Genomic DNA, 15,036 nt, shown 5'->3' with positions numbered 1-15,036 from the left:
TTCTCCTGATTGGCTGGTCCCAAGACATCACGTGTTCCTACTACATGCCTCCCCCTCCCTCGTTTTGCGCCGCTATTGGATGACGCCGGGCAGGCGATCCGCGGCCGGAGATTGGAGAAGCCCTGAAAAGAAAGAGAACAGCGGATTGGCCAAGGCTTGGGTAGGAAGGTGGAGCTTAGCCGATCGTTGGCCTCCAAAGGGGAAGTGGGCGTGGCTTTCTCTTTCTCTCGTCTTGTAATTCCGGCTTCCTTCGCCCGCGTGTGACGTCACTTCCTGGTCCGTCACCCGGCATGTTCCCCGCTTCCGGCTGAGGGTTGCAAGCGATTCCTCGGCGGCGGCGGCGGCGGCTTGGAGCAGGTGAGGTCCGTGTCAGGATGGGGCAGCCTCTTTCGGGACGAGGAGCTAGGCCCACGAGAAGCCACGGCTTGCTTAGCTGCGATTTCTTCTGCCAGCCTAGGATGGGCCGGGTTCACACACGCGAGTCAAGACCCAGCCCCGCAGCGGCGAATGGGTTGTGTGAACGCAGCAGAGCCGGAGTGGGTGGGCGGCTTTTCCGGGGGGGGGCTCTTTCAAAGGAGAAGCTCGGCCCCTACCGAGACACACACACACACACACACACCCCTCCCTTGTACACGTTGCACGTTTGCAGGGTGCTTTTATGTTACGAGTGGGGTCTTCCTTTATGCGTGTCAGAAGCACCTGCAAGTTCAGAGAGAGCAGGTGTGAAATAGATCATTGAAAATGCAGCACGTGCTGCCTGACGAGCCGCCCAGGATTGCTTTGGGCAGTGAGAGGGGCGACAGATTTAATAAATCAATGCATAAATAATTGTAACTATGAGCCAGCCGTGTGCTCCAGCTGCCAAAAAAGCCAGCACAGTTAGTTCTAGGCTGCATTAACAGAGGGATGGAATCAAGATCTAATCAAGGAAAAAAGCAACTCTTGATAGTGAGGACGATTAACCAGTGGAACAGCTGGCCACCAGAAATCGTGGGTCTTCCATCACTGGAAGTTTTTAAGAAGAGACTGGACATTCACTTGTCTGAGATGGTATAGGTGCTCTTGCTCGAGCAGGGGGCTGGACTAGAAGACCTCCAAGGTCCCTTCCCAATCTGTTATTCCACTCCATGCCTTATTCTTATTCTATTCTATTAGAGCCTTGGTGGAGCAGTGGGCTAATGCCTCCTTATGTAACACCAGCTGCCTGCAATTAGTGCAGGTTCGAGTCCCACCAGGCTCAAGGTTGACTCAGCCTTCCATCCTTCCCAGGTAGGTAAAATGAGGACCCAGATTGTTGGGGGCAATTAAGCTGACTTTGTAATAATGCCGCTTGGGGTGTGTGTGTGAAAGCCCTAATAAGGAGGCATATACATAGAATGAAGGCTACTGCTAAGCTTGTAAGCCGCCCTGACTCTTCGGAAAAGGGCGGGATATAAGTGGGATTTTTTTAAAAAAAGGTTCCCTTCTAACTCTTTGTTATTCTATTCTACGGTCTCCTGTTTGAGCAGGGGGTTGGACTAGAAGACCTCCAAGGTCTTACAAGAGCCTTGGTGGAGCAGTGGGCTAATGCCTCCTTAAGTAACACCAGCTGCCTGCAATTAGTGCAGGTTCGAGTCCCACCAGGCTCAAGGTTGACTCAGCCTTCCATCCTTCCGAGGTTGGTAAAATGAGGACCCAGATTGTTGGGGGCAATTAAGCTGACTTTGTAATAATGCTGCTTAGGGGGTGTGTGAAAGCCCTAATAAGCAGGCATATACATAGAATGAAGGCTACTGCTAAGCTTGTAAGCCGCCCTGAGTCTTCGGAGAAGGGCGGGATATAAATGGAATTAAAATAAATAAAATAAATAAAATTTTCCATTCTGCTCCATTCTAATTTCTATTCTGTCCTATTCCGTTCCATCTTCTATATTTCGTTATTTTCTATATTCTGTTATAGTCTACATGAAATACCTGTGGCTGGTTTTTATACGACTTTTCTGCCTTGTTTGCAGGTGCCTCAGTGATGGAGCTCGAGGCGGAGCGAGAGAAAATCAGGCGGGAGATTGAAGAGCTGGAGAGGACTTTGGGCCCGGTCATTCCCTCGGAGGGGATTGAAGAGCCGGACTCCAGCCTGGAATCTGGCTCTGAAGAGGAAGGTGTGGCCTGGGGGAAAAACATCTCTGCCTTGCCTTTTCGGATCTTTCTGCATCACAAGTCTCCTGTGACTGGGCCCCGGTTTGGTGGGGAGGAGAGCCAAGGAAAGAAAGAAACCCAGAGGCAGCGCCTTGAGTATTATGGACTGCATTCCATAATACAGCTAGTCGTCTAAAGATGTCCACAGCGTTTAAATGATCTTGTAAAACACTGCAAGAGATAAAAATGAGATGGGTCCCTAGTGTTCTCTGAGCTTGCTTGTTTTCTTGCAGACGTTTCATTACCCAAACTGGGTAACATCATCAGTGCTAGAAGGGAGTGGGGTTGGAGGAGGAGGACTGCGAGGTCCTTGCTGCTCTCTGAACTTGCTTGTTTTCTGGCAGATGTTTCATTAAACTTCCCTCCGTCCTGTACGCTCCCACAGAGAGGGCCTCCTCAGGGTGCCACCGGTCAGAGAATGTCGGCTGGTGACCCCCAGGGGGAGGGCATTCTCGGTGGGCGCACCAATCCTTTGGAACCGCTTATTGGCTGAACTCCGGATGGCCCCCGACCTTCGCTCCTTCCGGCGTGATCTAAAAACTTATCTATTCGAACAAGCCGGCCTGGCCTGATGGGTTTGGGGTTTTAACATTATTTTAACTAACTTACCACATTGGGCACAATCATTTAACTTTAAATCTTGTATCCTGTATTCTTATTTTTATTGCCCTGTACACCGCCCTGAGTCCTTCGGGAGAAGGGCGGTATATAAATCAAATAAATAAATAAATAAATCATCGGTGTTAGAAAACAACCAAGCTTAAAGAGCACCAAGAATTCCTCACTTCAGCCCTAAGCTGCAAATACTCTCCTTTAGAGAAAACTCTATTTCTTTTTCCTTATACAAGCATTTGTGTGCTGCTCGCTTCCTAGGTCTTAGGCAGCTTATGCAGCCACTCCTTAAGGAATGGCTGTCTTGATTAGGAACCATTTGCAAATATGGTGATGTTGTTGTTAGCGAAGTCGTGTCTGACCCATCGCGACCCCATGGACAAAGTTCCTCCAGGCCTTCCTGTCCTCTACCATCTTCTGGAGTCCATTTAGTCTCAAGCCTACTGCTTCAGTGACTCCATCCAGCCACCTCATTCTCTGTCGTCCCCTTCTTCTCTTGCCCTCAACCTCTCCCAGCATTAGGCTTTTCTCCAGTGAGTCCTTCCTTCTCATTAGGTGGCCAAAGTATTTGAGTTTTAGCTTCAGGATCTGGCCTTCTAAAGAGCAGTCAGGGTGGATCTCCTCTAGGACTGACCGGTTTGATCGCCTTGCAGTCCAAGGGACTCGCAGGAGTCTTCTTCAGCACCACAGTTCAAAGGCCTCCATTCTTTGGCGCTCAGCCTTTCTTATGGTCCAACTTTCACAGCCATACATTGCAACTGGGAAGACCATAGCCTTGGCTATACACACATTTGTTGGCAGGGTGATGTGTCTGCTTTTTAGTGTGCTGTCTAGATTTGCCATGGCTTTCCTCCTCAGCAGCAAACGTCTTTTAATTTCTTGGCTACAGTCCCCGTCTGCGGTGATCTTGGATATGATGATAATGAACGGTAATAAAAAAAAATCTGTATGAGAAAACTGTCGGAAGGAGATGGCAGCAACCACCAGCAATCTTGGCAGTGTCTGTCTCTCAGTCATTTTGCTTAGCAATCTGGTAGTTGAGACAGAATTTCGCTAAAGAAGGAGTGAGGATACTCGTAAAGGCCACAGATGTATTACATATAACCTTCTCTTTTTAAAGGACAGTGGTAAAAGCTCTACCATAGGGGTCCCCTATGACTTGTGATGACTTGTGGACTGAGGAATTCTGGGAGTTGAAGTCCACAAGCCATAAAGTGCCTACGGTTGGGGACGTCTGCTCTACCATAAAGCTACATGATTATTTTGTTGACTTGGGTTCTATTTTTGTGGCCAGACTTAATTTATTTTAATTTATTTTAATTTTATATTGGATTGTTTTTAAATTTTGCCTTGTAAACCGCCCTGAGTCCTTTGGGAATAGGGCGGTATATAAACCAAATAAATAAATACCTTTTTTCATATTAGTTTTGCCTGCTGAACTTGGAGGTGCTGCAACTTGGAGGGACAGGCTGGTTTTGTGGTTTTTTTTTTTGCTTTACTTTGTGTTGGGTTTCCTTGGAAACTGACCAGGCACTGTAAACCTAAAATTTTGCACAGAGCAGCATTGGATAGCTGTAAGCAGGACAGTGTAAGAATAGATCTGTTTTCATCCTTTTAAGTGTTACTGCTGGGGCTTCTCTCATGGTTTAAATTGCCGATAGGAACTCAGTTTTTTAAAAAAACCCAAACAGTGACTCTTAATAAAATGGTGAAGTATTGTTTGCAACAAGCTAGTAAGGTTTTGCTAGCCTGGGGACATTTATTATTATTTTTCCCCAGAAGCCTTTCGTGGCTGTCAATGAACACTGGTGGAAGTTAGCAGGAAGTCACAGCACCGTTAATTATTACGGAAACTGGAGAACAGTTCTCTTAAGGATCACTTGTAAACTATAGGTAAAATGGGCTTCCTGAACACCATACGCGGTCTCCGCAAAACAAGTTACCTTTTTCCAAGTGATCTTTACATTGCAAGTCGCCCAAACTGCGAAATGGGCTGCATATAAACTTAAATAAATAATTGGAATCTTTCTTTCTCTCACATTTCTATCTTCTCTCATCAGATGACCTGGAAGAGGATGAATCCGATACTCAACTTGACGTGGCAAGTAACCAAGTTGAAATCCTGCCGTAGGAAGTTGGGAGGGGCTGCCTTTGAATAATGTTGCACTTCTGGGCACGTTTTCCTTTCGAACACTCATCTTTATAGAAATACAGGCATGACTAAAAGGAAGGAAGCAATGCGATGGCTAGAACTATTGGGAGAAAGCCGAGTTTCTCGTTGATTTAGAGGCCTTTTGTAGGACATCTTGGCCTCTTATTATTAATATTCGAGATTTTAAATGTACAGCCATTTCTGCATCCAGCCGATTTACAGGCTTTCCATTCAGAAGAGGGCTTCAGAACAAAACTATGCAACTGACTCTTAAATTACACTTATAACACAGTTAAATAACAAAAACCGTAGTTAAACTCCTTGGATTCTAATGATTAAAGATAAATAATACATAGCATTGAAATAATAGCAAGAGATGGAAAAAACAAATGAAGCTGTAGTCACGTAATGTAATTTTTTTTGAAGTTTTATTTTCTAATTTTACATTTAAATATTTAAGCAATGTGGCGGCTGAGTTATAATAATTCAATATAATTCAATATATATATTCAATATAATTCAATAATATAATTCAATAACATACAAGTATCTTTAGTACAAGTCTCAAACTATTACATTAAATATTTCCTCTCTTTTCCCCTTAGTATTTGCTGTCTCAAACAAACTAATCCAATTCATATTATATCAATTAAATAAAAATAGCTTTCTTACATTTATCAATACTTTTTAGTTTATACGTATCCTGGTTATTTTAACATTCAATCTTTGTAAAAAAAAAGTCAATGTCCTAATTAGTTTTTCCCATTTTTTAGTTTCCCATTAACATTTAATTTCCAAGTTTTAAATAACCAAAGTTCCCTTTATCACAATTCAATACAAAATCTAATGTTCAGGATACAGGTCTTATCTATTTGAATATATTTTATTTCTCACCGTCTTACATCGACTAATGATACAGTATAACAACATAATGTAATTTTTTTTTGGCATCCTGCGGCCCTTGAGCTTAACATGTTTATTTAGAGGGGTTTCTTGTTTTCAGCAACAACAATTTTCTAGCTTTAATTCCCTTTTTTCTGTATCAGGAGGTGGACCCAGGTGGGGAGAAAGGTGAGGCTGAGGAAAATGAGGAACTACCCCAGACTCCAGAAACCTGCCTCCAGATGAACCTGGTTTATCAGGAAGTGATTCAGGAGAAGATTGAAGAGATCAACACTCTCCTTGCCCAAAATAAAAAGCAGCAGGTGAGTTAACTCTGTGCAAGGACCTCGGGGGACACAGCGCAAAAGCCTCACCTCCTGCAGTGCTTTGAGACAGTGCAATCTCTTTAACGCAGGGCTCTTCCCAAGTTGGCCCTTTTATGACTTGCGGACTTCAACTCCCAGACTTCCTCAGCCAGGCAAGATGGCTGAGGAAGTCTGGGAGTTTTGAAGTCCACAAGTCATGAAAGGGCCAAGTTGGAAGACCCCTGGTTTAGATGGGCTGAGTTTAATGTTAGGGTAAACAAAAAACGGAACAGCGCCGTTTTCTTCACTTGAAAAGGCAAAGCCATAATCTAGCAGGGCAGTTGAGGATGAGTTGCAGTGCTGGCTGGGAACTGTTGCCAAGACGGGCTGTTTTTCTACCTCATTGGATTAGTTTTGGAGTGTTCTGTACCAGCCTGCTACCGGCCCTGCAGAAAAAGCAGGGACAACCCCTTTACAAACGGCAAGAGGCTGGAATTAAGCCTGCCACATTTATTAACATAAAACAGAGCAAACAAGACGCCAACCATGAAACAGGAGCTATGAAACAGGAACTATTCAAGCGGTTGCCTTCAGCAAACCTGCCCTCCCACGCATTCCCCTTTTATACAGTTCAGGGCATGGCTTCTCTCTGCCTCCTTCTGAGGTGCCCCATTGCCTTCCTCTGTTTACTCCTGATTGACTGCCTCCTGCGTCGGGCGTCCTTGAACAGGGCCAGCTGTGGGTCATCTTCATCCACGCTGTCAGGCTCACACAGCTGGGTCTCTGTGGTGACCAGGTGGGAGGGGCCTGGCTGAGGGCTCTCATCAGCAAGATCTTCAACCCCCTCAGCAAGCTCTTCAACACCCCCCTCCTCCTCTGAGTCGTCCCAACTGCCGAACCCACAGGTTGACCCTGAATCACAACATGGAGGTTTCTGGCAGGAAGATTGGGGGCCTTGGTGGGTTCATTATGGGGAGGCTGTTTTGCCCTACTTTTAAGGTGGTGTACGTTTTAGGGCAGTATATCAAAGTGTCATGAAGGATATCTGCAAAATATATCAAACTCGATGAAGGATGTATGCAAAATATATCAAACTCGATGAAGGATGTATGCAAAATATATCAAACTCTCATGAAGGAGATCTGCAAAATACATTGCAGTAGCAAGCCAGGTTGTATCAAATACCCCCCAGTTGTTCCATCAGCACTCCCCGTGGCTGGCTGAGGAATTCTGGGAGTTGAAGTCCACAAGTCATCAAAGGGCCAAGTTGGAAGGCCCCTGGTCTGGATCCAAGCCCGCAGTTTCATCAAAATGGCCGACTGAGGAATTCTGGGAGTTGAAGTCCACCAGTCATCAAAGGGCCAAGTGAGAAGGCCCCTGCTTCTATATGCAAGGCTTTATTGAGCATAGCATACTGGCACTAATGAGCCGAAAGTCAGCTCTGATTAAATTGGCGCAGTAGCAGCATATTAAAAAGTACAGCAACTCCCTTCAGAACAGTGCGGGTGACATGACCCAATTAAGCTCCAGACAAGTATGAGAAAGAAACTTCAGTTTCCAAAACAGACTCATGCACGATCCTGCAGCTCCACAACTGCAACACACATTCCATTCTTCCCCACTCCTCTCCCCCGTTCTGTAGGCAACCCAAGGGGGAAAAAAAAATATCTGAAGCAGCATGGAGTTTTCCAAGCTTGTCATGCTCATCTTTTCACAGCCTGCCCATTTCATAGGTTTAATGGGGATCAGAGCTATCTAACGGCTCTAGACGAGGTGTGGCGGGACCTTCCTCACACAAGCCCACTCCTCCTCCCCCCCCTCACATTATAATTTCTCACCTACATTTAACAGGATCCGATCTTTCCATCACTCATTTCTCATTGTTGTGGATCCCCCCTCCCTTTTTTTTTTGGCTTGCTGATCAGCATTCTTTTGAGTCAAAATGTAGATTTGAGAAAGGATAAGTCCATTCTGAAAGTGCCTTTAAAAGGCTGGTTAATGACTGACTGGCAACTTTTCATCCAGGGACAGAGCAATTGTGTTATTGGCTGTACGCATTAGTTGCTCAGTGGCAAGTCAGCCTTTCAATTTTGCCTGCCATTTGCTTCATTCAGGCAGTCCTCAACTTATGACTACAACTGAGCCCACAATTTTGTTCATAAAGTGGGTCACCACATTTATATATATATGTGTGTGTGTGTGTGTGTGTGTGTGTGTGTGTATGTATGTATATATGTATACATATACATATACATATACATATACATATACATATACATATACATATACATATACATATACATATACATATATATATATATATATATATATATATATATATATATATATATATATGGTCACGTGATCACAGGGTGCGAGGCGGGAGAGACAGATGTCAGATTTTTTTTTGGTCTCTTTTCTTTTATTCCAAAAAAGCTAAACTCCAAAAAAATTAAAGAAAAACACACAAACGAGATATCTAAAAAGTGCATTAAAAAGGGCCGAAGAAGCTTTTTGAATGAGGAATGAGATGTTTTCAAAGAAAAATGAAGAAAGTCCAGGTGCCGCGTGAAAAAGCACCTTGGGGACACGCATTACAAAGACTTAACACATGTACACATATTATCCCTCCAGTTGAATACTGATTAATATATTGCAACAATATGAGTTTCCCATCCCTTGCAAAACAGACACCCCCCCAAATTTTAACGTACCGGTTCTATTTGCAAATTATTAACCTGCCGGCTACACGCTATTTAGATGACAAAATAGTTAACAGGAAGAAAAGCAAATTAATAATAAAGAGAAGGTTAAGTTTCAAAACCCATCAGAATTTTGAATCTGGGTCCCATTTGTGGGATCCGCCGCAAATTTGAACTGTTGCTAAGCAACAGAAACTAGTCTGTTGACAGGCGGTTTCTGGCATCCCGACATTCGGCTTGCAAACCCTGCACTTTTTCGCAGCCCTGGCAGAGGGGAGAGGTATCTTGTAAGGATGATTGCTCAGCTGAATTGCCCAAATAATGGGGGATGGTGGGCCTTCTTCATCCCAATGCTGGGATGCAGTTGAACTGGGGTTCATGCAGGCCCAGGATTCTGGCTTGATGGGTGCTTTTCTGTTTGTGAATACCCTGCAGGAAAAACTCACCTGGGAGCTGGCCGGAACAAAAGGGGTGAAATCAAGTGACGGGAAATCCTTGCCAGCAAATATGTTTTTGGGCCATTTTATGAAGCCATATTTTAAGGACAAAACATCAGGGATTGTAAGTATTACATTCTAATAATCAACTTATTCAGCTTGAATGCTGCCCGGCTCCAAACATCTCTGGGTGGCCCACAGCAATCAGATTACAAGTGGGTCATAGAAAAGAAAAGTGTGATAAAGCCAGAGGTGTCCATCTCACTCACCCAAGGCCTGGGAGAAGATTCAGGTCTTCCGAACAACAGTAGAGTGAGGATCGGGATCTCGGGAGGAAAAAACCATTCTAGAGGCAGGTGCTGCTCTGGAGAAGGTGCTCTTCCAGGGTCCCAGTAGACTGCTGCCAGACCTGCCCTAGTCGGGCCCTCAGGAAATTAAGACTCTTGAATCCGCTGAGTTGAATCCAAAAAAACTTTTACTGAGAGAACCTGAATGCAGTCAAGTCGGGTGGAATCTGGAGATCCTACGCAAAGCCTAGAGCAATTATTTTGGTTTCCCAATCCCAACTGCTCTGACCTGGCGGCCAAGTACGGTGCTGAGAAGATGTTTTGAGAACACTAAGGTGCCAGGCACGTAACCGTTCACCCTCAGGGCACGACGGCCTTGGAGTCTGGTGAAAACCGGCTGGGAAGGAGTCCATCCCATCTCCGAAGACAGTCCCCCTCCCTAAGTCCCCAGCGAACAGCAGGAGCTGAGAAATCCCAAGCATGCCGTTCCCCCTCGGCACGATGGCAGGACACCAAAGTACTAACGGTGGACCTGACAATGCCAATTGAAGGAGCACAGAGCATGCCCACCCTGCCAGTTTAGAGTGGAAGGCAGATACTGTGAGAGACAGGTGGTCTCTCAAGTAACCAAGTCTTGTAAGGTAAAGGTAAAGGTTCCCCTGCACATGCGTGCTAGTCGTTTCCGACTCTAGGGGCCGGTGCTCATCTCCGTTTCAAAGCCAAAGAGCCAGCGCTTGTCCGAGGACATCTCCGTGGTCATGTGGCCGGCATGACTAGATGCCAAAGGCGCACGGAATGCTGTTACCTTCCCACCGCAGTGGTCCCTATTTTTCTACTTGCATTTTTATGTGCTTTCGAACTGCTAGGTTGGCAGAAGCTGGGACGAGTAACAGGCACTCACTCTGTTACGCGGCACTCGGGATTCGACCCGCCAAACTGCCGACCTTCTGATCGACAAGCTCGGCATCCTAATCCACTGAGCCACCGCGTCCCGTAACCAAGTCTTGTAGACCTTGGCAATTTCTAGCTTCCCTGGTTTGCTTCTCCGTTCGTATGGAAGTCAGCTTTTTTTGGTGGTGTTTTCTGTTCTTCTCCAAGCGATAGTTCTCAGTTTTTGTTAAGACAGGGGGGAAAAACGTCAGCCATATCTAAGGTCCCTTTCCCAAGTGTCCTTCGTAACAGGATTACGCTGGTCTGTGCCACGCAACTCACCCACACTCTCTTCTGTGATTGGGGTTCGTTTTTCCTGAACTCCTTTGATCAGAGTCTCTCCTTCCCTGGAAAAGTCCCCAGGAACGGCACTTGTCCTTATGGCAGGGATTGAAATGGGAAGTGGAACAAATGTGCCGGATCTTTTTCCCTAGGGCCCCCCCGCCAACAACGATGCTCGAGAAAAGGCCAGGCAAGGCATCAAGTCGTTCGAGGAGCTGATCACTATCAAATGTAAGGGTCTACGGTAAAGGGACCGTTCGGTGGGGAAAGAGAACGTGGGTCTCACATGACCTTAGCGTCTTTGTAACCGGGGTAAATAGATGCTAGCTGCCGAGCATCTGAATATGGATCAGGTGACCGGGGAGGCCGCCACGACTGTTAAGTGCGAGGACCGGTTTTAAGTTAATTTTCTTGTGCCGTCCTAACTTTGAACGGGCGCTAAGCAGATGGTTTTAAACTGAGGACTTGCCCTGCCCATCCCCTCTTTTAAGCGCGTTGCACAAGGATTCCTTGGTTTTCTTGCAAAAGGCCTGTGAGACACTGGCCGGGGGGGGCGGGCTTCCTCTTTCCCTGAGAAAGAAGAAATGTGGGGACCTGTTCAGAACTGGCAGTTTTTTCCCCCCCAAGACCTTGAGAATTCCATCCTGCGATTGGTCCATCAGGAAGGCGCGTCCAACGCCACTTTCCTAAACCCCGGCCCTGCTTTTCTTCCTCAGGGAAGAGCCGAGAGAAGCAGCTCCTGCGACAGGCCGTGGTGAGCGATCGCTTACAGCATCTGCTGCAGCCGAAGCTGATGAAGTAAGTTCTCCCGGCTTCTGCTAAGAATCGAGAGGAAAGAACCTTGTATAGCCCCCTCAAATTGTCCGGACCAGAACAAGTTGCGCTTTCCGCCTACTTGGGTTTTCTTTAATTAGAGGGAGATTTATTCAGTTGCACTGGGGTGGCCTTATACTTTGGAGAGATCGTAAAAGGAGCCACAGCAGGCAGACTTTCTCGGTCTAGGAAACACGTCTAACTTTGGGGCGGCAGCAACTCCTGATGAAGACAATCCCAGCCTCGTGGCGAGAATCTTTTGTTTCTTCGCCGCGGCACAGACAAGCTGGCTTTAGAGCTTCAGATGCACTCTTCCTGTTCTCCAAGCTGCTCTTCGAAGTGGGTTCCCCAACATACAAACTCAGGGCATCGTAGAATCTGCCTAGGCCCGATTGATCTGTCCCCCCAAGGCTGTGGTTGTACCCCCTGAGGTGAATTTTGTAACACGACTGGAAAATGCGAAGGGACGAGGCGGCTCAGGTCACCCAGCTTGTGGCAAGGGACTGTTTCCACCTCTGTTTTCTGTGCCTCTGCCCAGATCATTTCTAACTCTTTCCACAGGGTTGAGTATCTGAATGAAAAACGGGAGAAATCCAGGGATGAGATGGAAAAGCAGATCTTGGCGAAGCAGATCCAGGAAACGGAACGTGAAATGAATGAAATCAAGTAAGTTTCAGCCGTTCGGCTAGCGAATCCAGTACTGAGGAAACTCTACGGTTCTTTTGTGATTCAGTGTTAACCTGTGCTCCCAGCAGTTGAGTCTGAGGAATCGGAGGAGGAGGGGTTTGGAGAGCCTTCGGTGTCGGATGGAGGCTCTGATGCACTGCAGGACTCTTAGCCTGGCCCCTCTTGTGTTCCTCATGAGGCTCAGCAGTGTGAGGAGGAGGTGTCAGACTCAGAGGAGTCACAGGTGAATCTGTTCAGAGACGCTAAAAGCAGAAGGCAATTCCAGCAGAGCAGAGCAGAGAAAATCAATGAGGCAACTCAGTGAGAGGAGGAGAAGGCAGTGAGAAGCCACACCTTGGTACTGATAATAAAAGGGGAAGGTGTGGGCCGGGCTGGTTGCTGAAGGCAACCATTTGGAGACATTCTAAGAGAATCCTGGTCTGTTCTTGCTAATCTGTTTGACTCTCGTTGGATGTTTTGAATCATGTATTTTTGGTTGAAGAAAATATTCTGCTAATTTTTTGTTTGAAAGACTTTATTATTTGGAACTGTAAATAAATTTGGGTTGGTTTTTTTTTCCAGCCTATTGATTGTTAAAAGGAAAAAGGGGTTGTCCCTGACACACAAACAGGGCCGGTCGTAGGCTGGAACAGAACAGGTTCTTTCAGGTGCCACAAAAGATAAACTTTATTGAATACACATCTCCAGTGCTAAAGAAGCAAAATCAAGTCTAGCTTCCCATGCGAAAATCTGGCTAATTAGCAATAGTTTTCCATAACCCCCGCCCACCGAGTGTTCATGTTGGCCAATCACACTTCTTTGGTTTGTTATGGGAACGGTCCACTTCTCCATCAGACACCTGTTTCTTGCGTCCTTGCTTCTCATGGTCCATAGACGGCTTCTTAAAAATCCCATTTCTTCCCCAAGTGTCCCCTCTTCCCTATTTGTATGGCAAGTGGAGTAGCGGCAGAGGTTAGCAAGCATCTTAGCAATCCAATCTTGACAGTGAGATTGGCAGCTATTTGGGAAGCTTTCCTAAAGCAACTGGATCCTCTTGCCAGGAAGAGGGATTTGGCAAAAGGGAGCGGGAGAGAAAGAGGGAAGGCATTGACTTCAGCTGCTTCTGCCTTGGTCTTTGCATCCAACGAAAGCGATTTAGTTGTATCTCCAGACGTTCGCCTGGCTCTTCTAGTCTTTCTCAACCTTGGCAACTTTTTAAGATGTGTGAACTTCGGCCCCCAGAATTCCCCAGCTGGCATGCTTGGGGGAAATTCTGAAGTCCACACATCTTAAAAGTTGTCAAGGTTGAGAAAGACTAAAAGCACCCGAAGGCAGGACAAGAAGCAATGGATGGCAACTAATCAAGGAGAGAAGCAACCTGGAATTAAGGAGACACTTCCTAAAAGTGAGGACAGTTAACCAGTGGAACAGAAGTTGCCTCCAGACGTTGTGGGTCCTTCATCACTGGAGGCTTTTAAGAAGAGGCTGCACAGCCACTGATCTGAGATGGTTTAGGTTCTTTTCCCTGAGTAGGGGGCTGGACTAGAAGGTCCCTTCCAGCTCCATTCCATTCTATTCTATTCTATTCTATTCTATTCTATTCTATTCTATTCTATTCTATTCTATTCTATTCTATTCTATTCCATTCCATTCCATTCCATTCCATTCCATTCCATACCAAATTCCATATTCCATTCTCTCTTCTCTTCTCTTCTCTTCTCTTCTCTTCTCTTCTCTTCTCTTCTCTTCTCTTCTCTTCTCTTCTCTTCCTTAATTCTCTTCTCTTCCTTAATTCAATTCTATTCTGTTCTATTCTGTTCTATTCTGTTGTATTCTATTTGAGAAGCAACCTGGAATTAAGGAGAAACTTCCTAACAGGGAGGACAATTAACCAGTGGAACAGCTTTGCCTTCAGACCTTGTGGGTGCTTCATCACGGGAGGCTTTTAAGAAGAGTTGGGACAGTCACTTGTCTGGAATGGTATAGGCTTTCCTGCTTGAGCAGGGGGTTGGACTAGAAGACCTCCAAGGTCCCTTCTATTCTGATTCTCCTACACAGCCGCCTAAAGAATAGCACAGCTTTTCTAATTGCTCTTGTCTTTCCAGCATGCTGCCAGAAGAAACTTTGCTGGGAAACAGACACGATGAGCACGACTGGGACAAGATTGCCAACATCAACGTGAGTCCACCCCCGGCCCCTCTGCCCCGTGGTTCTAAAATCTTCACTGGGCACAGGGGGAGGGAATTTCGCCTGGGAATGAAATTTTCCCCTGCGTGTCTTTTTTTTTAAAAAAATAAATGAATAAATAAATAAAAACCCCACCAAGTTGTGCCCATTTACCCCGTCTTGCGCCCCCCTAGTTTGAAGGAACACGCAACGCAAACGAGCTGAGGAAATACTGGCAGAATTACGAGCATCCCAGTATCAACAAGAAGGAATGGAGCGAGGAAGAGGTTGAGAAACTGAAGGAAACGGCTGCCCGGCACGGCGGTCTGCATTGGGAAGCGGTCGCCCAAGAGCTGGGGGTAAGGCCGGACAGGATGCTGTAGACCAGGGGTGTCAAACTTGAGTTGTCACGTGACGTGTTGTGATGTATCGTGATTTTTTTTTCTCCCCACGTCTAGAGGTGGGGTGGTTGCACTTTCGGTGTGACGCATCCGGTCCACGGGCCAGCAGTTGGACACCCCTGCTGTAAGAGCCTCTAGCTGGAATGTTGACATTTTGGGGTGGGGGTAAAGTGCAATTAAAGTTCAAGTCTTTGAGGCAGCATTAAAACCACCCATTTCTTAAAAGT

At 46.1% G+C, this 15,036-nt stretch overlaps 1 protein-coding gene across 5 annotated transcripts in view; it reads left to right on the top strand.

Annotated features, from left to right (window-relative positions):
- The first annotated feature begins 338 nt into the window (after positions 1–338).
- The window catches only part of SNAPC4 (small nuclear RNA activating complex polypeptide 4), a 34,763-nt gene continuing 20,065 nt past the window's right edge, over positions 339–15,036 (top strand). For 4 of the 5 annotated variants that reach the window (XR_014493906.1, XR_014493907.1, XM_083375028.1 and 1 more), the window contains exons 1-10: positions 339–357; positions 1,994–2,137; positions 4,847–4,887; positions 5,985–6,143; positions 9,263–9,388; positions 10,916–10,994; positions 11,480–11,561; positions 12,138–12,242; positions 14,348–14,420; positions 14,603–14,767. Coding sequence is in view for 3 of the 5 variants with exons in the window: in XM_083375028.1 (XP_083231154.1) it covers positions 2,005–2,137; positions 4,847–4,887; positions 5,985–6,143; positions 9,263–9,388; positions 10,916–10,994; positions 11,480–11,561; positions 12,138–12,242; positions 14,348–14,420; positions 14,603–14,767 (963 nt within the window). In the remaining 2 variants the exon portion in view is untranslated. Of the gene's footprint in view, positions 358–1,993; positions 2,138–4,018; positions 4,680–4,846; positions 4,888–5,984; positions 6,144–9,262; positions 9,389–10,915; positions 10,995–11,479; positions 11,562–12,137; positions 12,243–14,347; positions 14,421–14,602; positions 14,768–15,036 lie in introns of those variants that run through there. The other variant, XM_083375029.1, reaches the window with a different exon arrangement.

This window comes from Vipera ursinii, assembly GCF_947247035.1.
Source record: "Vipera ursinii genome assembly, chromosome: 16".
Taxonomy (NCBI): domain Eukaryota; kingdom Metazoa; phylum Chordata; class Lepidosauria; order Squamata; family Viperidae; genus Vipera; species Vipera ursinii.
Note: the sequence above shows the minus strand (reverse complement) of the source record. Positions and strands in the feature narration are given on the sequence as shown.